Below are 27836 nucleotides of genomic sequence, written 5' to 3'. Positions count from 1 at the left end.
TGCGAATCCTTTGAGGAATCAGAAGAAAGGTCAAAACAGAAAGCCACATCTTTTGGTTCTCCATCATTAAGAATCCACACAGGGACTGTGGTGCCATCTGCAACACTGCTACTGACCCAAGAAGGGGATGTTGGGGAAATAATAAGTTAAATTATCAAAAAGTTTTCTCATCTGATTCCAGTTGCCTTTTTCTTAAGTGTTCACTTCTTTGCTCTGAACCATCAGTAGTTTCTCATATTCATGAAGTTGATACTGACCATTTTCCCCAGTATTGTATGTGTTTTTGTAGAGAGTTAAGACATTAGAGTTTCCTGTAAAAGCAGAGAAGTTTAGAAAGATGGGAGAACAGAGAGAATAGGAATTGAAATCAAAGGTATAGAGTTTCAGGAAGAAATGTTGAAATGCAAACGTCAGAAGATAATTAAATGGAAAACCATTAGATGAGGCTACCAGTAGATTATTAGTGATATTAACAGGTACAAGTTAGTTGATATTAAAAGTGGAAGCCAGATTATGGGAGAAAATAGATGAAAAAAATGTTTGAAGTATAGGAAGTACCCAGTGGCTATAAAACTTGGGAATTCAGATCCACCATGAGCAGAATAGAAAATAGCACTTTCCTCATGAATGGAGAAAAGGAAGTAAAATCTAACAGACATGCGAGATCATACCTAAGCACTCTAAGTGATGGCCTGTTCCTATTTTCTGAAAATGCTTTGATATTGTTGATTATGACTTTAAAACCAGTACCTTATGAATTAATAAAGATGGTGTTATCCTCTGGGTTGGAATATCAAAGAGGGTCTAATGGACTTGTTTTGACCTTGTAACGTTGTGGCTATCTGCAGAGTCCTGCCTATATAGCCAGACATCCACCTCTTACCTTTCCATGTTTCTCTCATAGCATGTCTGGAAACTTCAGTAGATTGCACCTTGAATAGTGTGATTAGAAGTCATTAGAAATGGTTTTGTTGGGAATTGGGTATGTGCCAGTTCTTTGTCGACAACTCCAAGTCCAGGTGCTTGGGACTCATGTGGTCCTGAACCATTTGCCAGCATGTCTTTGATAACCAAACAGATTTCAACTGAAATGTTGAGGAAATACTCATGGGAAAGGACACTAGAGACAAGGCATATGGAGAAAAGAGCATCATGACTAAGGTGCATGGGAAGGAGTATGCATATCTCAAAGCCAAGATGCTCCCATGGGTACAAACCTAGCAGAAAAAAAGCTCCTTTCTGTTTTAGCTTCCTCACTCATGGGAACCAAATTTCTCCTAGAATAGAGTGACATGGAACAATTAACTTAATGAGAAGTTGTGAGAATTCAACCTCTGAAGCCCCAGAAATGGTAAATATGTCCCTTTCTCCTCTCACTACAGCTCCACAGTCCCAGGAAGGAGGAAGTTCAGCGGTGCCCTTTCAGAGAATGTATGCCTGATGTCACCTCCCTGCACTTCTTTGGAGCTGAGTTGACCATCCATCACCCAGGAAAGAAAGGACTGAAGATACTAGAGACCCACCATGGGTGTTAGAGTGTGTGCCATGGAAAACAGGTACGGAGACAGGCAGAATTCTCAGAGTACTAACATGGGTGGCACAAATGAGGATAACACAATGTTAAAAGTCCATTTACTAAAACATTCTACACAATTCACATCCTGAGTCTCTTTCAATCTCTTTCAGCTTCCTCCTCTCTTCTGAAACCCAGTTCTGAGAACATCTCGCCATTTTAATGGGAACTGATGTCTTGGCTGCCAAAATGTCTCCAGAGGTTCTTATCCAGCTGTCTTAGACATTTTTAAGAGGCTGTTACAGGTTCCTATATTCTCCTCTATCAAAGATGCACCTTTATCCTTTCATCTATCAAATTTCATTCATTCGTTCAAATAAGGAACATTCCCTTGGGTTCCATATAGCTAACACTTGCAAATCTGTTTATACATCTTCTCACATTAAGTTAGTTAATGATTCTGGCTCTCAGTTTTAAATTTTGTAAAATCGGGATCACGGTACTATCCACTTCATAACATTAAGATGATTAAGTGAAAGGATAGAATGCACTTTTTTATTTGTATTTGTTTATTTGGGGCTGTGTTAGGTCCACTGCTGCAACAGCTTTGCTCTAGTTACAGCATGTGTGGGCTACTGTCTAGGCATGGTGCATGGCCTCTCACTGCTGTGACTTCTCTTGTTATGGAGCAAAGGCTTTAGGGCACTCAGGCTTCAGTACCTGTGGCTCCAGGGCTCTAGAGCACAGGCTCAGGAATTGTGGCACAGGGGCTTAATTGCTCCTTAGCATGTGAAATCTTCCCCAATCAGTGATTGAACACGTGTCTCCTCCACTGGCAGGCAGATTCTTTACCACAGAGCCACCAGGAAAGCCCAGGAGATAATGCCTTTTAAGTTCCTAAATTGTCCCTAACATTCTGTGATCATCTATACACAATAATCATTATCACTGCATTACTGTAAACACATATTCATTCTTTAAAAAGTAGGCAAAACCAATACAATATTGTAAAGTAGTTAACCTCCAATTAAAATAAATAAATTTATATTAAAAATTTTTAATTAAAAAAGGAAAAAAATTTTAATAAATTTAAAAAACAAAAAAAAAGTAGTGACGTTCAATGTCTGCCTGAGACAGTGGGTGGAATGAGTTAAGGAGGTCAAAAGATACAGATTTCCAGTTGTAAAATAAATCATGGGACTATAATGTACAGCATGGTGACTATAGTTAGTAAGACTGAATAGTATATTTGGAAGTTCCTACGAGACTAGATCTTAGAAGTTCTTATCACAAGAAAAAAATGTCATAATTATGTATGGAAATAGTTGTTAATTATACTTATTATGATCATCAGTTTGCAGTACATACACATATCAAATCATTATGCCATACGCCTGAAACTAATATAATGTTATTTGTTAACTATACCTCAATATGGGGCATCCCCAGTGACTCAGTAGTAAAGAATCTGCCAGCAATGCAGGAGCCACAGGAGACGGTGGTTTTGATCCCTGGGTTGAGAAGATCCCCTAGGGGAGGAAATGCCAACCAGTTCCATTATTCCTACAGGGATAATCCCATGGACAGAGAAGCCTGGCGGCCTACAGTCCATGGGGTCACAAAGAATCAGACATGACTGAAGTGACTTAGCAGGCACACACCAATTGTGATGATGATAAAAAGAGCTAAGGCTATTAAACGTAGCACAGGTGCTTGACATTTGGTTATCCTCAATAATTTTTAGCTTATATAATAAATTTATCATTCTCATTTATTGTATGTTTGTGGTTTCCAGTTCCTGTTCCAGATTTCTACTTTTGTTACTACTTGAAATTATTGTAATCTGTTTTTAAGAGATTTAACTGTAATTATGAATGCTATTTTTCTCTCACACTCATTTTTTCTGCCAATTTTCATTTTTGAATAATTTGAGATTTACAGAGAAGTTACACAAGTAGTAAGTACAGAGATTTTCATAATGATGATAATGTTTTGAAACTAGATAGAAATGTTTTTTGTAAAACATTACAATATATCAGCATCTGCAGTTGAATGTCACCTTAACATAGCTATTGGTTTTTGCAAATTTGTGGTATATCAACTGCCTTCTTAAAATTATATTCAGTGAAAGAGGTTTTCAGCTTTCAAGTCATTATCAGAAACCAATCTATAATCTTCAAACAACAATTTCAGATCTCAAGGGTGTTAGTAAATAGTACTTGTGATTGTAAACTTTCTTTTCTTCTTTAATACTTAAAGGGGCATTCTTTTAATGTTTCTCTCACATATTTCCATAGTAATTTTGAAGGTAAGTTTTGATGTTCTAATTATTTATCTGTTATCCTATAAGCTGAATTAACCAATCAATAAATTTATTTCTTAGAGATTTTCAATTTTTAACGAGGATTTACAAGTAATATCATCTTGCAAAGTTAAGTATTTTCTTCTATATGTGTCCGTTTTTCTCTTTCCTAATTTTAGGCATTTCTGTTCTTTCTCTTTCTTTTTATTGCTTTCATTAAGCATCTGATTTTCTCTATTTGACTTTTGTCAAAGAATTAGCATTGGAATTTATTTCTTGGTTGTAAAATTTTTCTTCTTCATATATTAGCTATGCTTTTAGCTTAATTTTCTGCTTTAGTTAGTTTTGTTTTGTAAAACTTAAGTGCATCTTCAAATTTTAAAATGTTTTTCACTCTTGAGTACCTGTGTGACTATTTTTGAAAGAAATAGTAGGATAAAATGAATCTAAAAATCTAGACTTTTGTTGCCACTCAAACGTGATTTCTGCCCACAAGTTAGTGTATCTTGTTATAGGTCATTTCCCCTTGGGGTTGTACAAGTATGTGTCTAATTAAAAAAGATCTGTATGCTGATTTAATTTCCCAAGGCCAGAAAAGCAGGTCAACTATCTTCTCATAGCAAGTGTTTGAAATTTTATTTTTCTTTCCACATGATGGAATTTTTCCTTCTTAATCTTTTTTGAAGAGACATAAATTCTAGCAATGAAGACAGTATCCCTCATAGAGCAATAGTAGAAAGAATTTTTGTCTAACATTTATTGCCTTTTTACACTTTCTTTTATGAACCTTTAATATCCTATGCCTTTTTCTAAATTCATGCATTAATCTTTCTATGATTTACACTTAGGTCTTTCTAGATTAAATACACTAATTTTTATCAGTCAAATAGATTATTTTTATATCCTAATTCTCTCCATAGCATATTCTCATTTACGATTTTTCAACTTATGGTACAATTATTGATCTTTTCTCCCCTTATTTCTACCAGATACTTTTTATTCAGAGAGAGCTACTGAACCTAGGAACAGATTTTCCAAGTAGCAATGGCAACCACAATTTGTTACCAAATAGATCAAATTTTTAGCCCTAAATGAATGACATCTCCCTGGGTTTGGATTAAGGATATTTCTGTCATTCGCAGTAGTTATTATCTGGAATGAATTCTGTGTTTCTTTTCAGCTGATTCTGAACAAACCCAGCAGCCACATGGAAATAAACCAAACAAGAAGCTTTCTCCTCCTGGGATTCACAGAGGACCCAGACCTGCAGCCTCTCTTCTTTGGGCTGTTTCTGTCCTTGTACCTGGTCACATTTGCTGGGAACTTGGCCATCATCCTGGCCATCATCTCAGACCCCCACCTCCACACCCCCATGTACTTCTTTCTCTCCAACCTGTCATTTGCAGACATTGGTTTCACCACCACCACCATCCCAAAGATGCTATGGAACATCCAGACACAGAGCAAAGTTATTACTTATGAAGGCTGCATCATCCAGATATTTTTTTTCTTTGTATTTGGATGCCTGGACATTTTAATCCTGAGTGTGATGGCCTATGACCGCTTTGTGGCCATCTGTCACCCTCTGCACTATATGGTCATCATTAACCCCTGGGTCTGTGGGATGCTGACTCTGGGTTCCTGGTGCCTCAGTGTCACAAGCTCCCTGCTTGAGACTTTGACTGTCTTGAGGCTGTCCTTCTGCATGAACATGAAGATCCCACACTTTTTTTGTGATCTTCTTGAAGTCCTGAAGCTCACCTGTTCTGACACCCTCATCAATAACATAGTGGTGTATTTTGTGGCTATTGTTCTAGGTGTTTTCCCTCTCTTTTGGATCTTCTTTTCTTACTCTAAGATTTTCTCCTCCGTCCTGAGAATTTCATCAGCCAGGGGCAAGTATAAAGCTTTTTCCACTTGTGGATCTCACCTTTTTGTGGTTTCCTTGTTCTATAGCACAGGCCTAGGGGTCTACCTCAGTTCTGCAATCACTTCATCCTCTAGGACAATTCTGGTGGCCTCAGTAATGTACACTGTGGTCACCCCAATGCTGAACCCCTTCATCTACAGTCTGAGGAACAGAGACATGAAGGGGACCCTAGGGAGACTCCTCAGCAGGGCACCATCAATGATCCTACAATGATGGGATCATTGTAGGACTCTCATAAGTAGCAAGGATCAAATCATTGGTAGGCATTTTTCACATTCTTGGATATATCTAAACATTAGTTTAATTTTTCTAGTTCTGTAATCACTATATCTTACTGTGCCTTGAGTTTGACTATATTTAAAGATGGTATATTATTTTTCTGGGGCTAATATGACAAAGTACCATAAATCAGTTGGCTTAAATAACAGAAATTTATTGCCTCACAGTTCTAGAGACTAAAATTCTGAAATCAAGGGGTAAGCAGGGTCCATTCATCCTGAAGCTGTGATCAAAAATCTGTTCCATACCTAGCTTTGTTTAGATGCTTTCTGTAGTTTTATAGTTTCATACAACTGTGGTCAAAGAAAATGCTTGATGTAATTTCTGTTCTCTTAAATTGATTGAGGGTGTTTTGTGACCTTGTATGTGATCTATCCTGGAGATCATTTCATCTGCACTTGAAAAGAATGTGCACTCTGCTGGGTTTGGATGTAATTTCTTCTAGATAGCAATTTAGTTCAATTGGCCTATTGTATCATTTAGGCCCACTGATACCTTATTGATTTTCTATCTGGATGGTCTTTCCATTGGTAGAACTATGGTGTTAAAATTCTCTGCTATTATTGTATTATTGCTAGTTTCTCCCTTCATGTCTGTTAGTATTTGCTTTAAATATATAGGTGCTCCTCTATTAGGAATATGTATGCTAACAACTGTAATATCCTCATCTTGTAACGATCCCATCATCATTATAGAATGTCCTTCTTTGTCTTTTGTTATAACCTTGTTTTAAACTCTATTTTGTCTTACATGAGTAGAGCTACTCCTGCATTCTTGTTGTTTACATTTCCATTAACTATCATTTCCATCCCCTCACTTTCAGTTTGTTTGTGTCTTTAGCCCTGAAGTGAGTTTCTGCAGGCAGCTTACTGAAGGACTTTCTTTTCCAATCAGCCACCCTATGTTTTTTTTTTTATTGGAAATTTAGTCCATTTGTAAGTAAATATTGATAGCTGTGTACTTATTGCTATTTTATTCCTTGTTTTTCAGTTGTTTTCATAGTTCTCTGTTCATTTCTTCTTTTTGTTTCTCCTGTTGTGACTTGATGAGTTTATTTAATGGTATACATGGTTTCCTTCCTTTTTCTTACTTTTGTTTATCTCCTATAGGTTTTCGGATTTGTATTTACCATGAGTTCATATTTCTTCACTCATAATTATATCTACTTGAAAAAAACTGATAGTCACTTAAGTTCAAACATATTTTAAATGTTTACATTTTTATGCTCCTATACCACACATGTTGTGTTTTTATGTCATATTTTACATATTCATGCTTATCTCTTTAGTATCCATTACAGTCATCAGATCAGCTCAGTTCAGTCATGCAGTTGTGTCCAACTCTTTGTGACCCCATGAATCACAGCACACCATGCCTCCCTGTCCATCACCAACTCCCGGAGTACACCCAAACTCATGCTAATCGAGTTGGTGATGCCCTCCAGCCATCTCATCCTCGATGTCCCCTTCTCCTCCTGCCCCCAATCCCTCCCAGCATCAGGGTCTTTTCCAATGAGTCAACTCTTCGCATGAGGTGGCCAAAGTATTGGAGTTTCAGCTTCAGCATCAGTCCTTCCAATGAACACCCAGGACTGATCTCCTTTAGGGTGGACTGGTTGGATCTCCTTGCAGTCCAAGGGGCTCTCAAGAGTCTTCTCCAATACCACAGTTCAAAAGCATCAATTCTTTGGTGCTCAGCTTTCTTCACAGTCCAAATCTCACATTCATACATGACCACTGGAAAAAACCATAGCCTTGACTACATGGACCTTTTTTGACAAAGTAATATCTCTGCTTTTCAATATGCTATCTAGGTTGGTCATAACTTTCCTTCCAAGGAGTAAAGGTCTTTTAATTTCATGCCTGCAGTCACCATCTGCTGTGATTTTGGAGCCCCCAAAAATAAAGTCTGACACTGTTTCCCCATCTATTTCCCATGAAGTGATGGGACCAGATACCATGATCTTAGTTTTCTGAATGTTGAGCTTTAAGCCAATTTTTTCACTCTCCTTTTTCACTTTCATCAAGAGGCTTTTTAGTTCCTCTTCACTTTCTGCCATAAGAGTGGTGTCATCTGCATATCTGAGGTTATTGATATTTCTCCTGGCAATCTTGATTCCAGCTTGTGCTTCTTCCAGCCCAGCGTTTCTCGTCATGTACTCTAAGCAGAGTGACAATATACAGCCTTGACATAGCACTTTTCCTATTTGGAACCAGTCTGTTGTTCCATGTCCAGTTCTAACTGTTGCTTCCTGACCAGCATATAGGTTTCTCAAGAGGCAGGTCAGGTGATCTGGTATTCCCATCTCTTGAAGAATTTTCCACAGTTTATTGTGACCACACAGTTAAAGGCTTTGGCATAGTCGATAAAGCAGAAACAGATGTTTTTCTGGAACCCTCTTGCTTTTTCCATGATTCAGCGGATGTTGGCAATTTGATCTCTGGTTCCTCTGCCTTTTCTAAAACCAGCTTGAACATCTGAAAGTTCACAGTTCACATACTGCTGAAGCCTGGATTGAAGAATTTTGAGCATGACTTTACTAGCATGTGAGATGAATGCAATTGTGTGGCAGTTTGAGCATTCTTTGACATTGCCTTTCTTTGGGATTGGAATGAAAACTGACCTTTTCCAGTCCTTTGGCCACTGCTGAGTTTTCCACATTTGCTGGCATATTGAGTGCAGCACTTTCACAGCATCATCTTTCAGCATTTGAAATAGCTCAACTGGAATTCCATCACCTCCACTGGCTTTGTTCCTAGTGATGCTTTCTAAGGCCCACTTGACTTCACATTCCAGGATGTCTGGCTCTAGGTGAGTGATCACACCATCATGATTATCTGGGTTGTGAAGCTCTTTTTTGTATAGTTCTTCTGTATATTCTTGCCATCTCTTCTTAATATCTTCTGCTTCGGTTAGGTCTATACCATTTCTGTCCTTTATCGAGCCCATCTTTGCATGAAATGTTCCCTTGGTAACTCTAGTTTTCTTGAAGAGATCTCTAGTCTTTCCCATTCTGTTGTTTTCTTCTATTTCTTTGCATTGATTGCTGAGGAAGGCTTTCTTATCTCTCCTTGCTATTCTTTGGAACTCTGCATTCAAATGGGAATATCTTTCCTTTTCTCCTTTGCTTTTCACTTCTCTTCTTTTCACAGCTATTTGTAAGGCCTCCTCAGACAGCTATTTTGCTTTTTTGCATTTCTTTTCCATGGGGATGGTCTTGATCCCTGTCTCCTGTACAATGCCATCATAGTTACTTTTATATATCTTTGTCTTTTAATCTATGTGTTAATTATTTAAGTAATCTTTAATCCTTACTATATATTTGCCTTTCCTAGTGGACTTTTCCCTTTCCTATAGATATTTCTTTTATACTTAGAGAAGACTACAACTTTTCTTTTAGGATAGGTTTCCTATTGATGAAATATTTCCATTTTTGCCTGTCTGAGAGCTTCTTTGTCTCTGCTTCTATTCTAAATGATGATCTTCCCAGGTAGGAGATCCTAGGTTGCAGGATTTTCCCTTTCAGTACTTTGAATATATCGGGTCACTCTATTCTGGCCTGCAAAGTTTCTACAGATGAATCAGTTGGTATGTGGATTCCCTTATATATCCAGAGATCTCATATGTTGCACTTTTTTTATTTCTTTTTGTTTGCTATTATGATTATATAATCTCCACTATTCTATCTTCCAAATCACTTATGCATTCTTCTGTATCATTGAGTATGCCCTTCATTTCTTCTAGAGTGCTTTTTATTTTAGATATTGAATTATCTATTTTTTATTGGGTCTTCTTTATACTTTTGTTGTGTTTAGTCACTCAGTCATGTCCAACTCTTTTTGACCCCGTGGACTGCAGTGTGCCAGGCTTCCCTGTCCTTCACTATCTTCTGGAGTTTGCTCAAGCTCATGTTCATTGAGTTGATGATGCCATCCAATCATTTCATCCTCTGATGCTCCTTTTTCTTCCTGCCCTAAATCTTTCCCAGCATTAGGGTTTTTTCCAATAAGTCAGATCTTTGCATCAAGTGGCCAAAGTATGGAGCTTCAGCTTTAGTATCTGCCCTTCCGTTGACTATTTAGGGTTGATTTCCTTTAGGTTTGACCAGTTTTATCTCCTTGCTGTCCAAAGGACTCTCAAGATTCTTCTCCAGCACCACAGTTCAAAAGCATCAGTTCTTTGGTGTCAGCCTTTTTTACAGTCCCACTCCCACATCTGTACATGACTGCTGGAAAAACCATAGCTTTGACTACACAGAGCTTTATATATTTGGGTCTATGCTAAGTCACTTCAGTCATGTCTGACTCTTTGAGACCCTACAGACTGTAGTTCACCAGGTTCCTCTTCCATGGCATTCTCCAGACAATAATACTGAAGTGGGTTGCCATTTCCTCATCTAGGGGATCTTCCCAGGGATTGAACCCACATCTCTTATGTCTTCTGCATTGGCTGGTGGGTTCTTTGCCACTAGTACGCCCTAGGGACTTTTAGTTCCTTATTAAATTGATCTGTGTTTAGGTTAATTCTTTTCCCTAATTCATGTTTATTATCAATATAGTTTTATTACAAATGTTTTGAATTCTTTGGTATATTATTTATTTCGGTTTCACTTACATGTCTTTTAATTTATACAGAGGCTTTCTCTTGCTCTTTCAAATAAGAACACTGCTATTTAGTAGCTGCAGTCACATGTGACTCTGTGTGACCCTATGGACTGTAGCCCGCAAGGCTCCTCTTTCTGTGGAATTCTCCAGGCAAGAGTACTGGAAAGGGTTTCCATTCCCTTCTCCAGGGGACCTTTCCAACCCAAGAACCGAACTCAGATCTCCTGCATTGCAGGCAGATTCTTTACCACTGACCCACCAGGGAAGCGGAAAAGGCAATGGCACCCCATTCAAGTACTCTTGCCTGGAAAATCCCATGGACAGAGGAGCCTAGTGGGCTGCAGTCCATGAGGTCACTAAGAGTTGGACACGACTGAGTGACTTTTTGGGAGCCAGCACAGGAGATCCCACCCATGACAAGGTCATGAGAAGGAGACCTGACAAGCAAGGCTTCAGGACTCTAGGGACTCCCTGGGCTGATCCCATCCATGACAAGGTCATGCGGAAGAGACCTGAGGAGCAAGGCAGATCAGGACTTGAGGGACCACCTGGACCTGTTAAAGCATCTACCCCAAAACCAGAATCTGTCTGTCTTAATATTTTATGCCTTTCACCAACTCTTTTGACATTAACAGGGGGCTATCCCCGACCACCTTTCTCTAGAAAAAATCAACTTAGGGCTCTAGTTGATAAATCTCCTAGGCATGAAAGGAGTATTTCAATTCAAACCCCCTGTTAGCATTCTAGCTTACTTGGCAGGTTTATCCAGACTCTTGCAAGATTGTTGAGCCAATGCTTGCTGCCAAATTCCCACATCCCTTATCCATTGTGTTCCTGGGAGTGCATATAGTTAGGATGTAGAAAAACAAGTAGTAGCCTTAGCATTAACAACATTATACTTTGAGTTAATAAGTTCTTTCTTTGCTGTAACCCACTGAATCTTTGCTCCATAAAAATGTAATTCTGTACTTTAAGGGTGATACAGGCTAAGGAATTTAACAAAAAACATTCCAAGGGAAAGTAAGTGTTCTGGTTGACCAACCTTTATCAAAAAGAGGTCATAAAATGTCAACAGGCCTCTGGGCCAGAAGATAATGAACAAAAAATAAGACCCTTGTTTATGAAACGGTATACAGGAAGAAACCTGGGATCAATAAGAATTAATACAGTTGGAATATTGAGCTGACTCTGCATAACTCTGCATTTTTCACTTTGCTCATTGTACAACTCAGGGTATAAAAGTTCCCTCTGAAAATAAAGTGACGGGCCTTGCTCACTGAAGATTGGTCTCCCCGTGTCATTCTTCTTTCTCTCTCTCTCTCTCTCTCTCTCTCTCTCTCTCTCTCTCTCTCTCTCTCTCTCTCTCTCTCTCTTTCCTTTTCAGGTTGATCCCCTGGAGCACAGAGACTCTCTGAGTTCACTTTCCTGCCTGGGCTTCTAAGACCCTGTCAAGAAGGTGCTCTGTGCCTTCGCCACATCGAGAGGGCGCCTGAGGCCTTCGTTAACAGAGCAAGACCCGTGTAGGGGCTTTATTGGCTTTCTGTGTAAACCAAGGAATATCAACCTCTTCCTCTCCTCTACTTTCTTAACTGCAACATTCTCTCTCTCTCTCTCTCTCTCTCTCTCTCTCTCTCTCTCTCTCTCTCTCTCTTTCTCTCTCTCTCTCTCTCACCAGCGCTGTCTCTCCTGAGGGTACCCCTGGATCCTGCTGGGGCTGGACCCCGGTACAACTTCACTTTCACTTTTCACTTTCATTCATTGGAGAAGGAAATGGCAACCCAATCCAGTGTTCTTGCCTGGAGAATTCCAGGGATGGGGGAGCCTGGTGGGCTGCTATCTATGGGGCCGCACAGAGTCAGATACGACTGAAGCAAGTTAGCAGCAGCAGCAGCAGCACCAGGGAAGCCCTCATGAGAATACTTCCTACTTATTTTCATTTTACTTAATTTTTCTCTCTGTCTGTATTGAATTTCAGTGAAACAGTTACCTATTGTAATCTTAAAGGGCTTTTCTTACTTAGCAGTGTCTCTATGTAGATTGCTTATGTCCAATATCTTTGGAGGGATGGCTGGATTTGACATGGTTGACAGTCATACCTTTCCATAGGGTGTGCTGGCTGCTATACCTTGGTGATGGGAGAGCTAGAACCTGGTGTAGAGTGTGACATGGGTCTTTCTCTCTGCTTAGTGGCCATCACCATCCTGTTAGTGTCATGTTGCTCCCAAGTTGATGGAGCAGAAGGCCTGTTCATCAGGCTAGAGCTGGCTCTGTTCTCTTTAAGGGTATGTTTTCCTTCTTCACACACTTATGCCTTTGTCTCAATAAAGGAGAATGATGAAACAATACGTGTTTATGTGCTTATGGAGGTCCAATACTCTGCCTGTGTAGGCATCTTTTGATCCTCTCAAACGCACGCCACAGTCACATCCTCTGCTTCAGCCACCCTAGATCTGTGCTAGGCTGTGCATGGAGCAGTTGGGGCCAGAGCATTCACACAGCTTGGGTTGGGGTACACAGTGAAGTAGTCATGGGAATTCACAACCAATATTATCAAATAACTTTAAATGGAGCATAATCTATAAAATTTTGAATCATTTATATGCCAGAAGCTAATATATTATGTCAACTAGACTTCAATAAAAAAATTTTAACATGCATATAAAAATACAGTGAAATAATTTGTCACCATAATTATCTGATTGGTAATGGTATGATGAATGCTTTTGTCTTTTTTTAATACTTTAAAAATTCTATTAAAGGATGTTTACTTTTTGCTATCAGAAATAACAATATAGGGACTTCCCTGGTGATTCAGTGGTTGAGAATCAGCCTTCAAATACAGGGGACACAGATTCAGTCCCTGATCTGAAAGCTAAGATCCAATGCACCACAACTAGAGAGCTACACATCACAGCTACTGAGACCATGTGTTCTAGAGCCTATGCTCTGCAACAAGGGAAATCTCTGCACACTGCAGCTACAGAAAAGCCTGTGTGCCCCCAGGAAGACCCAGCACAGACAAAAAGGGGGGGGAGTAATTATACATGTCATGAATTAAATGAAACTAACAAAACATAAGGCATTACAAAAAATGAATTGAGAAACTTAAAAATTCGGTTTCTAAAAAAATTATTGAATAATTGTCTTTATTACGTTGATTAATACATTCATGGCTATGGTAACCAATTACCACAATAGGGATTGAAATAAAAAATATTTTGCTCTTACAACTGAAGATCAGAAGGCAAATATCTCAGTGAGCTAAAGTCAACATGCCTGCATGGTCTCTGAGGAGAATATGATTCATTTCCTTTTCTAGTTTCTAGTGGCCACAAGAATTTCTTGACTCATAGGCCTCTCTCCAGCTTCAAAGACAGCTGTTGTTGCTAAGTCACTTCAGTCATGTCTGACTCTGTGCGACCCCATAGATGGCAGCCCACCAGGCTCCTCTGTCCCTGGGATTCTCCAGGCAAAAACACTGGAGTGGGTTGCCATTTCCTTCTCCAATGCATGAAAGTGAAAAGTGAAAGTGGAGTCACTCAGTCATGTCTGACTCTTAGCGACCCCATGAACTTAAGCCTACCAGGCTCCTCCATCCATGGTATTTGCCAGGCAAGAGTACTGGAGTGGGTTGCCATTGCCTTCTCTGCAAAGACAGCAATGTAACATTTTCAAATCTTTCTCTGATTTCAACCTTTCTGTCTTCCTCTTCTACAGTCAGAGGCTCATTGTGATTCCATTAGTCTCTTCCAGATAATCATAGTCGGTCTTCTTATCTTAAAGTCACTGATTAGCAACCTTCCTCCATCTGCTAACTTAATCCTTTCTTGCTATGTAAAATAATATAATCAAAAGTTCTGGGGATTAGGATGTAGTCATCATTTGGAGGCCATTACTCTGATTATCAAAAGTAATTTTCATAGCCCTATTATTTGCTGTCATTTAAGGACCAAGCTGGTTTTAGAAAAGGCACAGAAACCAGAGATCAAATTGTCAATATCCGCTGGATCTTGGAAAAAGCAAGAGAGTTCCAGAAAAACATCCATTTCTGCTTTATTGACTATGCCAAAGCCTTTGACTGTGTGGATCACAATAAACTGTGGAAAATTCTTCAAGAGATGGCAACACCAGACCACCTGACCTGCCTCTTGAGAAACCTATACGCAGGTCAGGAAGCAACAGTTAGAACTGGACATGGAACAACAGACTGGTTCCAAATAGGAAAAGGAGTATGTCAAGAGGATAAGATGGTTGGATGGCATCACCAACCCAATGAACATGAGTCTGAGTAAACTCCAGGAGTTGGTGATGGACAGGGAGGCCTGGTGTGCTGCAGTCCATGGTGTCACAAAGAGTTGGACATGACTGAGCAAGTAACACTTATTTACTTACCTATTTACTTAAGGACCAGAAGGGGTTTCCCAGGGGGCTCATTGGGAAAAAATTCACCTGCAATGCAGGAGATAAGAGATGTGGGTGCCATTTCTGGGCCAAAAAGATGCCCTTGAGAAGGAAATGGCAATCCACTTCAGTATTCCTGCCTGGAGAATCCCATGGACAGAGGAGCCTGGCAGGCTACAGTCCATAGGGTCCCAAAAGAGTGATACATGACTTAGCAACTAAACAACAATAAAGGATGGTAAATAAAAGAAACACAGAATGTATTATAGCCTCTTAATGATGAAAACCATTCTTTTCAAATTACATGCCAAGACAATTTCTGGTGCTAAGAAACCTACAACTACCTAGTCCAGACTAACACAGGACCACAGCCTTGCTAGTCAAAGAATAATCCACAGACCAAGACATGCATGTATCATCAACGTTACCCAGAAACTTGTTGAAAATTCAGAACCAGGACCTATTGAATCAGCGTCTGATTTAGTACTAGAATCCTAGGGGATTCTTACGTACAATGTATAGAAGTGTTGGCCTAGAATAGGCTTTCTCATCTTCTCACTATTGGCATTTGTGGCATGATAATTATTTGTATTTGGTGCTATCCTATACATTGTAGATGTTTGGGTGAAAGTGAAAGTGTTAGTTGCTCAGTCATGCCTGACTCTTTGCAGTCTCATGGACTGTAATCATCCAGGCTCCTCTGTCCATGGGATTTCCCAGGCAAGAATACTGAAGTAGGTTGCCATTTCCTTCTACAGGGTATCTTCCCAACCCAAGGATAGAACCTGCATCTCCTTCTTGGCAGGTGGATTTATTACCACTAACCCACCTGGGAAAGCCACCCCCCACACACACACACAATGGTGTTCTAGCAAGAGAACACAGTTTTCTCCCTTATTGAAGAAGAAATAGTAATTCCTGGATATATCAGGTGCTGTATTTTCATAGCATGGCAGTTATGTTGTGGCTCTTGAAACTCAAAGGGTCTAGTCAAAACAAATTCCTCAGGCTTAGATTTGGAAGAAATATTGAGAGTTGTAAAAACTTTCAATGTTAGAATTCTCGGAAATAGGAGAGTTAGTGGAGTAGAAACAAGAAGTGTATATACCTGACATCTAACCTGGTCTCTTGGGAACAGCGAATCAGCAGGGGGGGAAAAATATATCCATTATAATATATATATATAATATATATATATATATTATATATATATATATATCCATTCTGTCCAAACAAGTTCCCCTGAGGAAATGATGTGGTCAACATTCAAGCAATAATGGAAAATCTGATAAAGAGGTATAATAAGCAGATACAGAACATATACAGAGCTATAAATATCTCCACTACTGCAAGATCTAAGCATGTTAAACCTTGAGCTGCAGCAGGGATGCTTTTTGCATTTGGATTCCTAAGTCTGGCTCAGGGACCAATGGATCACTCCTTCCTTCTTTCTTGTGAGGAGACAGAGCTTCGGCCTCCACCATCAACCATCCAGGGAGAAATTTTGAACTTCCACACAGAGACCTTCCAATCTGCCTTTCCATCCAGGTGTGTCCAAGAGCCCCATAGACACTGGAGGAGAAAGCTGGAGAGAATGAAACCCAAGACTTACCTGAGGTCACCTGAGAACACAAACAGCTGACCCAGAGCTGAGAAAACTCCATGTTTGTTTTCCTGTTTGACTTATTAATTTATTAAATATTTTTAAATGACAAATATCCATTGGATTCAGCAATTCAAGGATTGCTGTCGACAACTAAGTAATGAGAAAGAAAATCTAGTTGGATGAGACTCAGGAAAAAGTGGGGAGCCTAGTGGTATCATTAAAATTTGAACATTTCCAAGAAGTTTAGTTGCAGTTTAGGGGAGTAGGAAAATAAACTATTTGGTCAGGAGAGGTTTGCAGTGATGTGATTATTTTTTCTGAAATTTTTAAGATGGGATGTATTTGAGCTTGTTCTGTATTCATTAGGAAGATCCACATCAATAGAAGTATCTACAATCTAAAAATGAAACTTCTTGAGACACATATATCACTGAATCTTCTTTCATACTGAGTATTCATTAGGGAAAAAAGTATTTAAAATACAAACAGACATAGGATAAAAAGTTTATCTTTGCAATTATTTCATTACCTGAAAGGCTAAATTTATTTGGGTTTTTTATTAGCTTTTGATATCTCTATTGCAAATTGTCTATGCATGTTTTGCTTTACCTACTGGTGTCTGGGTGTTTTTATTCTTTTTTGTTTTGCTATATCATTTTCTTTATAATTTATTTCATCTCCAGCTCAGAAAGGAAAGGCCAGGAATTGCACTACAGCATGTGGAAGACCAGGAGAATGAGATGTATTTTTAATATTTTGTCAATTCTTCTTGCTGAAAATAGAGAAATATGTAGCTTTTTTCTCCCTATTTTTCCCCTCCCCTACACAAGTGTGTCAGCCACCATTTCCATGGCACTGTTTCACCCAAACTGCTCTTAGCTATAACTAGTTCAACTAGTCTATATATTCATGGCCTGGTGGAGTAGGGTCATGGAGAGGGGAACAGTTTGCATTCTTCTAAACAAAGAATTACAGTTTGTTTGTTGTTTTTTTTTAAGAAAAAAAAAAGAAGCTTCCTATTAATACTTCCCATTTAAATCTTGTATGTATGTAGTGTATAATGTATTTGTTGCATTATGTGAGAGTTTAAAAACTGTGAGTGATCAAAGTTATCATTTGGTCACACAGAAAGTTCTTCAACATCTTTAGAAATAAGAAACCACCTTTTATATAAATTGGCATCTTATTTCACATTTTCACCTAGTACTACAATTGCCTTTTGTGACTAGATCAATTTTTTAAATAACATTTTCTGCCCTCTTGTGGAATGTGTGCTTCTGCACACAAATATTTCTATCTTTTTCATAAGGATGGTTGGATCTATTTATGCTTTAAAAAAAAAGAAAAGTGAAAATCACTCAGTCGTCTTTGACTCTTTGCAGCCCCATGGACTGTAGCCCACAAGGTTCCTCCTCTGTTCATGGGATTTCCTGGGCAAGAATACTTGATCAGGTTGCCATATCTTATCCTACTCCAGGGGACCTACCTTCTTGACTGAGGGACCAAACCTGCATCTCCTGAATGGCAGGTGAATTATCACTGTACCACCTGGGAAGCCCATTAATGGTGAACAAAGCATGAAGTCCCTGTCCATTTAGATCTAACATTTTAGTGGAGAACGATTACAGTAAAATAAATTCATGTATGACCAAGTGTCCTCAGATATAAATTAAATGAAGGAAAGGTAGGTTTTTGTGGTATGTAGGATTTTATAGAGCATATTGTGGGGAGGTCTTTGCATGTGAGAAGAGAATCTGAAACAGGAGTAGTGTGGACTCACTGGATTTGTCAAAAGGAGATCAAAACTGAAAGGCCAAAAATAACAAAGAAAGATGCCACATAAGAAAAGTGAGAAAAGGACCTGTCTTACTCACTCATAAAATTGAGTCAGTGGTCTGATGTGGACACAGCAATGAAGAAAGTGGAGAGAAAAAGTGCAGTCAGTGTGTGGTCCCTTGAGTCTGAACACACTGTTGCCTGTTCTCTCTGCAATTTGTCTCTTTTGTTTAACTCTTTTTTCACATTCCTCTTCCATCAGCAGAAACTGATCTTCAAAAACAATTCTTCCGTTTAATGCAATGGATTTAAAAATTTTCAGATTGTGTCCCAGAGCACAACATGCTTTTTACATGTGATCCAGCATATGTACACAGGCAAGCAAGAAATTTGCATGCATGTACATTGCATGCACATTTGAACAGACATATCTGAACAAAAAGAACAACAACAACAAAAAAAAACCCTTACTATGTATGATGCACTCTGATATTTTATTTTGTGTTTTATTTATTCTATTCTATCTTGTTCTTACAAACCATATAGTTGAGAAACTGATCATGTTACTTTTTGTCTCCTGGCAGTCACATTTTCTACATGGAACCAGGGAATGCTACACGAATTTCAGAATTTTTTCTTCTGGGAATTTCAAAGGAACCAGAATGGCAGCCTCTCTTATTTTGGACATTTCCTCTCCATGTATCTGATCACTGTATTTGGAAACCTGCTCATCATCCTAGCTGCCAGCCCAGCCTTCCACACCCACACCCTCATGTACTTCTTCCCCTCCAACCTGTCCTTTGTAGACATCTGTGTCACTTCTACCACCATTCCAAATATGCTGTAGAACATCCAGAACCAGAGCAGTTATAGCCTATGAAGGCTGCATCAACCAGATGTATTTTTTCATGCTCTTTGCAGGGTTGGACACCTTTCTCCTCACAGTGATGGCCTATGACTGCTTTATGGCCATCTGTCACCCCCTGAACTACAGAGTCATCATGAACACTCAGCTCTGTGGACTGCTGGTCCTGGTGTCCTGGGTGAAGAGTATCCTGAATTCCTTGATGCTAAGCTTACTGATGTTGTGGCTGTCTTTCTGTAGAATCCTGGAGATCCCCCGTTTTGTTTTGGTTTTTTTGTGTGTGTGAACTCAATCAGGTAGTCCGACTTGCCTGTTCTGATGTGTATCTCAATGACATAGTGATGTATTTTGCAGCTGCCATTTTGGATGGTGTTTCCCTCACTGGTATCCTGTACTCTTACTCTAAGATAGTTTCTGCCATACATGGAATCTCATCAGCTCAGGGGCAGTATAAAGCATTTTCCACCTGTGCATCTCACCTCTCAGTGGCCTCCTTATTTTATTGTACAGCCTTAGGACCGTACCTTAGCTCTGCTGCTACAAACAGCTCACACTCAAGTACAATTGTACACTGTGGTTACATCCATAGTGAATCCCTTCATCTACAGCCTGAGGAACAAAGACATAGCAGGGCTCTGAAAAGAAGCATTGGGATGGCTGCTATGAAAGGGGTAATTGTCCTTGGGCCCAAAAAGTGCCCATGACTGTAGGGTTCAAAGCCTTAGAGCCAAATTCTTTGATCAGATTATTGAAGAGTAGGACTTAACTCCTTCTATTTATTTTTTAGAATTTCCATTTATCTGAACTCAACTCTTTCACACAGTTAAAGTGTGCTCATCCACCCTTTCCTGGTGGCTCAGATGGCGAAAATCTGCCTACAATGCAGGAGGCCCAGGTTTGATCCCTGGATCAGGAAGTTCCCTTGGAAAAGGGAATGGCAACCCACTTCAGTATTCTTGCCTGGAGAATCCCATGGACAGAGAAGCCTGGCAGGCTACAGTCTATGGGGTCACAGAGTTGGACATGACTGAGTGACTGAACAAAGGGGAAACAAGTTCACAAATTCTCTTTATCCAGGGGGTAAATCTAAAAGAGACTTCATGGTTGGGGGAGGGGGAGTGTCACTGGATACAAGTCTAGTAGCTGTGTTACATAGCTGCTGGCAAAATATTTATTTGAAATAATTGTCTTTATTTGCCATAATTGAAGTGCATGCCTCAGATATCAAAAGCTAAGTTTCTAGCACTCACATTACAAACATGTGTTTTATAATTGCTCCCCTGGTTTTATTCAATTATTCACCTTGGTGTCAAAATGCTTATCACAGTCACTGGCCAAAAAATTGATTATCAAATACGTGTCTTCCAGTTGAAATCTACACGGAAAGACAAACTGAAATAAGTTGAGCTGATATGATCTTAGCATCAAGATGACCCATGAGGAAGCAAAATGTCAAGTCACACATTTAGTGACTATGCACGATGTTTCTATTTCATGCTGTACATCTATTTATTAAAGCCTCATACAGTGGAAGTGAGAAATACATTTAAGGGACTAGATCTGATAGAATCCCTGATGAACTATGGATGTAGGTTCGTGACATTGTACAGGAGACAGGGATCAAGACCATCCCCATGGAAAAGAAATGCAAAAAAGCAAAATGGCTGTCTGAGGAGGCCTTACAAATAGCTGTGAAAAGAAGAGAAGTGAAAAGCAAAGGAGAAAAGGAAAGATATTCCCATCTGAATGCAGAGTTCCAAAGAATAGTGAGGAGAGATAAGAAAGCCTTCCTCAGTGATCAGTGCAAAGAAATAGAGGAAAACAACAGAATGGGAAAGACTAGCGATCTCTTTGGGAAAATTAGAGATACCAACGGAAACTTTCATGCAAAGATGGGCTCGATAAAGGACATAAATGGTATGGCCTAACAGAAGCAGAGATATTAAGAAGAGGGGGCAAGAATACACAGAAGAACTGTACAAAAAAGATCTTCACAACCAAGATAATCAGACATCCTGGAATGTGAAGTCAAGTGGGCCTTAGAAAGCATCACTATGAACAAAGCCAGTGGAGGTGATGGAATTCCAGTTGAGCTATTTCAAATCCTAAATGATCATGGTGTGAAAGTGCTGCACTCAATATGCCAGCAAATTTAGAAAACTCAGCAGTGGCCACAAGACTGGAAAAGGTCAGTTTTCATTCCAATCCCAAAGAAAGGCAATGCCAAAGAATGCTCAAACTACCACAAAATTGCACTCATCTCACATGCTAGTAAAGTCATGCTCAAAATTCTCCAAGCCAGGCTTCAACAATACGTGAACCGTGAACTCCCTGATGTTCAAGCTGGTTTTAGAAAAGGCAGAGGAACCAGAGACCAAATTGCCAACATCTGCTGGATCATGGAAAAAGCAAGAGAGTTCCAGAAAAACATCTATTTCTGCTTTACTGACTATGCCAAAGCCTTTGACTGTGTGGATCACAATAAACTGTGGAAAATTCTGAAAGAGATGGAAATACAGACCACCTGACCTGCCTCTTGAGAAACCTATATGCAGGTCAGGAAGCAACAGTTAGAAGTGGACATGAAACAGACTGATTCCAATTAGGAAAAGTGGTACGTGAAGGCTGTATATTGTCACCCTGCTTATTTAACTTCTATGCAGGGTACATCATGAGAAACACTAGGCTGGAAGAAGCACAAGCTGGAATCAAGATTGCCAGGAGAAATATCAATAACCTCAGATATGCAGATGACACCACTCTTATGGCAGAAAGTGAAGAACTAAAGAGCCTCTTGATGAAAATGAAAGAGAAGAGTGAAGAAGTTGGCTTAAAGCTCAACATTCAGAAAACTAAGATCATGGCATCTGGTCCCATCACTTCATGGGAAACAGATGGGAAACAATGGAAACAGTGTCAGACTTTAAGGGGCTCCAAAATTACAGCAGATGGTGATTGCAGCCATGAAATTAAAAGACGCTTACTCCTTGGAAGACAAGGTATGACCAACCTAGATAGCATATTAAAAAGCAGAGACATTACCTTGCCAGCAGAGGTCCATCTAGTCAAGGCTATGGTTTTCCTGTGGTCATGTATGGATGTGAGACTTGGACTGTGAAGAAAGCTGAGCACTGAAGAATTGATTCTTTTCAACTATGGCGTTGGAGAAGACTCTTGGGAGTCCCTTGAACTGCAAGGAGATCCAACCAGTCCATCCTAAAAGAGATTAGTCTTGGTTGTTTATTGGAAGTACTGATGCTGAGGCTGAAACTCCAATACTTTGGCCACCTCATGTGAAGAGTTGATTCATTGGAAAAGACCCTGATGCTGGGAGGGATTGGGGGCAGGAGAAGGAAACGACAGAGGATGAGATGGCTGAATGTTATTACTGACTCGATGGACGTGAGTTTGGGTAGACTCTGGGAGTTGGTGATGGACAGGGAGGCCTGGCATGCCGTGATTCTTGGGGTCGCAAAGAGTTGGACACAACTGAGCAGCTGAACTGAACTGAGCTGATAAGATGTCTCTCCATAAGTGAGAGATTTTATTAATTGAAGCGAAGAGTTGGTTACTGTATTTTACATTTTGTCACTTTGTTTTTGTCCTGTTTGTGCTTGAAAACTTCTAATGCTACCTACTAACATGACTCTTTCTGTCGTTTTATGAAATATCTCCTCTTTCTTGATGTGTCATAAGTACACAAAGATGGTGAGTGAACAACATCAATTCATCCATTTCCCATGTCTTTCAAACTCAGGAGTTGCCAGGGTCCAGCCCTGGTGGATCCAGGGAATTCGAAGCGGGGACAGAGTCAGAGCCTGGGAAAGGACTATTTAATTAGAAATATAAAGAGATCAGGAAGGAATAGTGTAGTAGGAAAATTAGTGGAGAATAGATGCTGAATAACTTGGTTTACATGGAAAGCTAATAGTTTCAAGACAAGAAACTTGCACCACCTACGTAGGCCACCGGTGCCCACTTGAATAGTGGAGGGTGCCTGGCCTTGGGCTCCCTCTCGCATGGGTCTTCGAAGCCAGGACAAGTAAGTATACATGGCGAGCCTCCACGTTCCTGATGGGAATTCGGCCAGAAAAAAAGGAGAAAAGACCACACAAGGGAAACCAGTCTTTCCAGTGACTGGTCCATCCTTTATTGTCTAGGAGAGCTTTTTATACTTTTGGTTGTACATAGAGATCAATGGATGATACAAAGTTATGCAGTGTCAGCAGCCCTGACTCTTATTGAGTCCAGGCTTTCTCTCTGCATACATAGCTGTATACACAAGTCTTAGGTGATGTACATCATCTTCTGGCCAGGAGGCCTATTAGCATTTTATGGCCCTTTTCTGATAAGGGTCTGTCAACCAGAAAACTTATTTGCCTTAAAAGCGTTGTTCTTTCCAAAGTCTGGTGCCACTCTCAGAAAACACTAAATAAGGTTACATTCTTATATAGCAAGGACACAACTATTTATAATGAAGAAAGAGGAGTACAGTGATTTATAACAAAAAGAAAGTTCACTAACTCAAAAGTCTAGTGTTGCTAACATCAAAACTACTATATTCTTTTTTCTATATCCAATTACATTGATTAATATCCTTCAGGTGCCTAAAAGATAAAGAATATGGAGGCCTGGCAGCAGTCATTGACTCAACAATGAAAACCCATCACCAATATAATTCTTAGCTCTTTAAAAAAGGCTCTATATCTTTAAGATGTTTTAAGCTCCATGCCTTTCATGGTTGGGGGGCTGTAAACAATCACAAGTTGTAAAAGTCTCTAACCGTCAGGCAAGTTAGAGAGCCATCAGAGGGATTTGAGCTGAGACACTCATTTTATATGCAGGAGACTGTTAACTGGAGCTCTAAGTTAACTCTTTCCAGAGAAAGGTGGTCAGGAATAGCCCCCTGTTATGTCAGAAGAGTGGAAAGCACAGTACAATAAAGCAGGCAGACTCTGGTTTTGGGGGTAGATGCTCAGAAAAATCCAGGGATACCCCTGAGGCCTGATCTCAGCCTTTTCCTTTTGCCAGGCCCCCTTCCTCATGACTTTTGCCACGGGTGGGATTCCCTATGCTGGCTCCCAGCAAGGAGTCTCTTCGTTCCTCATGATCAGAGGATGATCCACAAGAGAGGTTGACATCCTGCCCAGTCATATGATTCAGAGTCACCAGGTTTTCTGTACAACAGGCATATCTGTCCATCTCTCCTAGTTTCCTAGAAGATAGTCGCTTGTTGCTATAGTTACCTGAAATAAGCTTGGGTAATGGAATGACCATGGATGTTCTCCTCAAATATAAGAGCATATGCCAAAAATAAAATGCTGTGTATTATTATAATCACTCTCAGTTCTGTTCATTTGGATTATTGTATCAGTTAGCTGTTGCTGCATGACAAGCCAACTATGTCAATTTGGTTACCATAATATCCTTACTATCCAATGAAGTTTTATGCTGGGGAGTTGTACTGATTTCTTTGTGTAGCTCATGAGTGTGTAGTCAGCTGTCAGTCTCTATACTGCTTTTTTAAGGTTCATCCATGATGTTAGCAAGGCTGTAGTGCTTTTCTGCCTTGAATCAATTTATCTTCAGTTTACTATAGTTCTGTTAAGACTAGTCATATATTTACAGAAAAGAATGAGTTTACCATGCAAATTACTTAAATTTAGTTCCACTGTCCCTACATCCATAAATAATACTTGGCTTTCTTCCCTGTTAGATGACATATCTCCTACCTTTGCTAAATAAGAACCAGCTACCTATGCTTACATCCTACCCTTAGCCACACACCGTTGAATTCTTTAAATTTAATTAAATAATCAGAGTATAATTAACACAAAAAACTGCATACTTAGAGTGTACAATTTGATAAAGGAGTTATACAAAAATTAATGAGCATATTGCATGTTTCCACTTCTGTATAATTTGATAGTATAATTTCAGTATAGAATGGGCTTTTGGACTCTGAGGGAGAGGGAGAGGGTGGGATGATTTGGGAGAATGGCATTGAAACATGTATACTATCATGTAAGAAACGAAGTGCCAGTCTATGTTAGATACAGGTTACAGGATGCTTGGGGCTGGTGCATGTGGATGATCCAGAGAGATGATATGGGGTGGGAGGTGGGAGGGGGATTCAGGATTGGGAGCTTGTATACACCCGTGGTGGATTCATGTCAACATATGGCAAAACCAATACAGTATTGTAAAGTAAAATGAAGTAAAAAAAAATAAAAATAAAATGCTTTGCTACATAATCATGAGAAATTTCAATTCCTTGAGCCTCAGTTTGCATATTTCTGAAAGTATTGTGGGGATACTAAACAAAACTTCACGTGGATGCTCTGAAAAATAGATGAAGGGTGTAGAAGTTCATTTTTCAGTCCAAAGAAAACAAGGATAAATATTATATCTGATTATCTGTGTGCTTGTATAAATTTTCCTTCAAATAAACAAAATCATACACACACATATACACACATGGACACAATTATGAATTCCTCTATGTTAAAAGGAAACCTGAGAGAAATAGAAATGAAAACAATGAACATTTTGGGAGTTCACTGGTGATCAGGTGGTTAAGAATCTGCCTTTCAATGCAGGGAACATGAGTTCAATCCCTAGTCAGGGAAGTAAGATACCATATTCCACGGGGCAACTAAACCCATGCACCACAACTAGAGCCCACATGCTGCAACTAGAGAAACATACAAGCAACAACTGCGATTGTTTGCTCTCGAGTTCATGCACAGCAAGTAGAGAAGCTTCCACACCACAACAAAAAGCCTGTTTTGTTTGGGTCTCTACACTGTCAGTTCAGTCCAGTTCAGTCACTCAGTCGTGTCTGACTCTTTGCGACCCCATGAATCACAGCACGACAGGCCTCCCTGTCCAAAACCAAATCCTGGAGTTCACTCAGACTCACATCCATCAAGTCAGTGATGCCATCCAGCCATCTCATCCTCTGTCGTCCCCTTCTCCTCCTGCCCCCAATCCCTCCCAGCATCACAGTCTTTTCCAATGAGTCAACTCTTTGCATGAGGTGGCCAAAGTACTGGAGTTTCAGCTTTAGCATCATTCCTTCCAAAGAAATCCCAGGGCTGATCTCGTTCGGAATGGATTGGTTGGATCTCCTTGCAGTCCAAGGGACCCTCACGAGTCTTCTCCAACACCACAGTTCAAAAGCATCTGTTCTTCAGTGCTCAGCCTTCTTCACAGTCCAACTCTCACATCCATACATGACTACTGGAAAACCATAGCCTTGACTAGACGGACCTTAGTCGGCAAAGTAATGTCTCTGCTTTTGAATATACTGTCTAGTTTGGTCATAACTTGTCTTCCAAGGAGTAAGCGTCTTTTAATTTCATGGCTGCAGTCACCATCTGCAGTGATTTTGGAGCCCCTCAAAATAAAGTCTGACACTGTTTCCACTATTTCCCATGAAGTGATGGGACCAGATGCCATGATCTTTGTTTTCTGAATGTTGAGCTTTAAGCCAACTTTTCGCTCTCCTCTTTCACTTTCATCAAGAGGCTTTTGAGTTCCTCTTCACTTCCTGCTGTAAGGGTGGTGTCATCTGCATATCTGAGGTTATTGATATTTCTCCCAGCAATCCTGATTCCAGCTTGTGCTTCTTCCAGCCCAGTGTTTCTCATGATGTACCCTGCATAAAAGTTAAATAAGCAGGGTGACAATATATAGCCTTGAAGTACTCCTTTTGCTATTTGGAACCAGTCTGCTGTTCCATGTCCAGTTCTAACTGTTGCTTCCTGGCCTGCATACAGATTTCTCAAAAGGCAGGTTAGGTGGTCTGGTGTTCCCATCTCTTGAAGAATTTTCCACAGTTTATTGTGATCCACACAGTCAAAGGCTTTGGCATAGTCAATAAAGCAAAAAGAGATGGTTTTCTGGAACTCTCTTGCTTTTTCAATGATCCAGCGGATGTTGGCAATTTGATCTCTGGTTCCTCTGCCTTGTCTAAAACCAGCTTGAACATCTGGGAGTTCATAGTTCATGTACTGCTGAAGCCTGGCTTGGAGAATTTTGAGCATGACTTTACTAGCGTGTGAGATGAGTGCAATTGTGCAGTAGTTTAAGCATTCTTTGGCATTGCCTTTCTTTGGGATTGGAATGAAAACTGACCTTTTCCAGTCCTGTGGCCACTGCTGAGTTTTCCAAATTTGCTGGCATATTGAGTGCAGCACTTTCATGGCATCGTCTTTCAGGATTTGGAATTCTATCACCTCCACTAGCTTTGTTCGTAGTGATGCTTCCTAAGGCCCACTTGACTTCACATTCCAGGATGTCTGGCTGTAGATGAGCGATCACACCATCGTGATTATCCGGGTTGTGAAGATCTTTTTGTACAGTTCTTCTGTGTATTCTTGCCACCTCTTCTTGATATCTTCTGCTTCTGTTAGAGATCCCCCCCCAAAAAAAGTTGAACATTTGAATTATCATGAAGCAGAAGAATGTAGAAATATAGACACAAAATTTTAAAGTACAATAGCTGACCTCAACTTGTATAATGGATTCCTTTTCTACCATAATATCACAAGGCATC

At 39.8% G+C, this 27836-nt stretch overlaps 1 protein-coding gene, 1 long non-coding RNA gene and 1 pseudogene across 2 annotated transcripts in view; 2 read left to right on the top strand and 1 right to left on the bottom strand.

The window, feature by feature from the left end:
• Positions 1-27836, bottom strand: part of LOC132659866 (uncharacterized) — a 995695-nt gene that overhangs the window by 797074 nt on the left and 170785 nt on the right. The gene's annotated exons all lie outside the window — the stretch shown is intronic.
• Positions 4966-5958, top strand: LOC105614131 (olfactory receptor 7C2-like). The gene has a single exon (XM_042249433.1). It carries the CDS (start codon positions 5023-5025, stop codon positions 5956-5958), a length of 936 nt encoding a protein of 311 aa, XP_042105367.1. The 5' UTR covers positions 4966-5022.
• LOC101105749 (olfactory receptor 7A10-like) lies at positions 19009-19915 on the top strand (annotated as a pseudogene).

This window comes from Ovis aries, chromosome 5 (genome assembly GCF_016772045.2).
Source record: "Ovis aries strain OAR_USU_Benz2616 breed Rambouillet chromosome 5, ARS-UI_Ramb_v3.0, whole genome shotgun sequence".
NCBI classification, from domain to species: domain Eukaryota; kingdom Metazoa; phylum Chordata; class Mammalia; order Artiodactyla; family Bovidae; genus Ovis; species Ovis aries.
This window is presented reverse-complemented; position numbering and strand designations above follow the sequence as displayed.

Coding starts and splice junctions, on each gene's coding strand:
- LOC105614131 (XM_042249433.1), top strand. CDS start 5,023: ATGGAAATAAACCAAACAAGAAGCTTTCTCCTCCTGGGATTCACAGAG.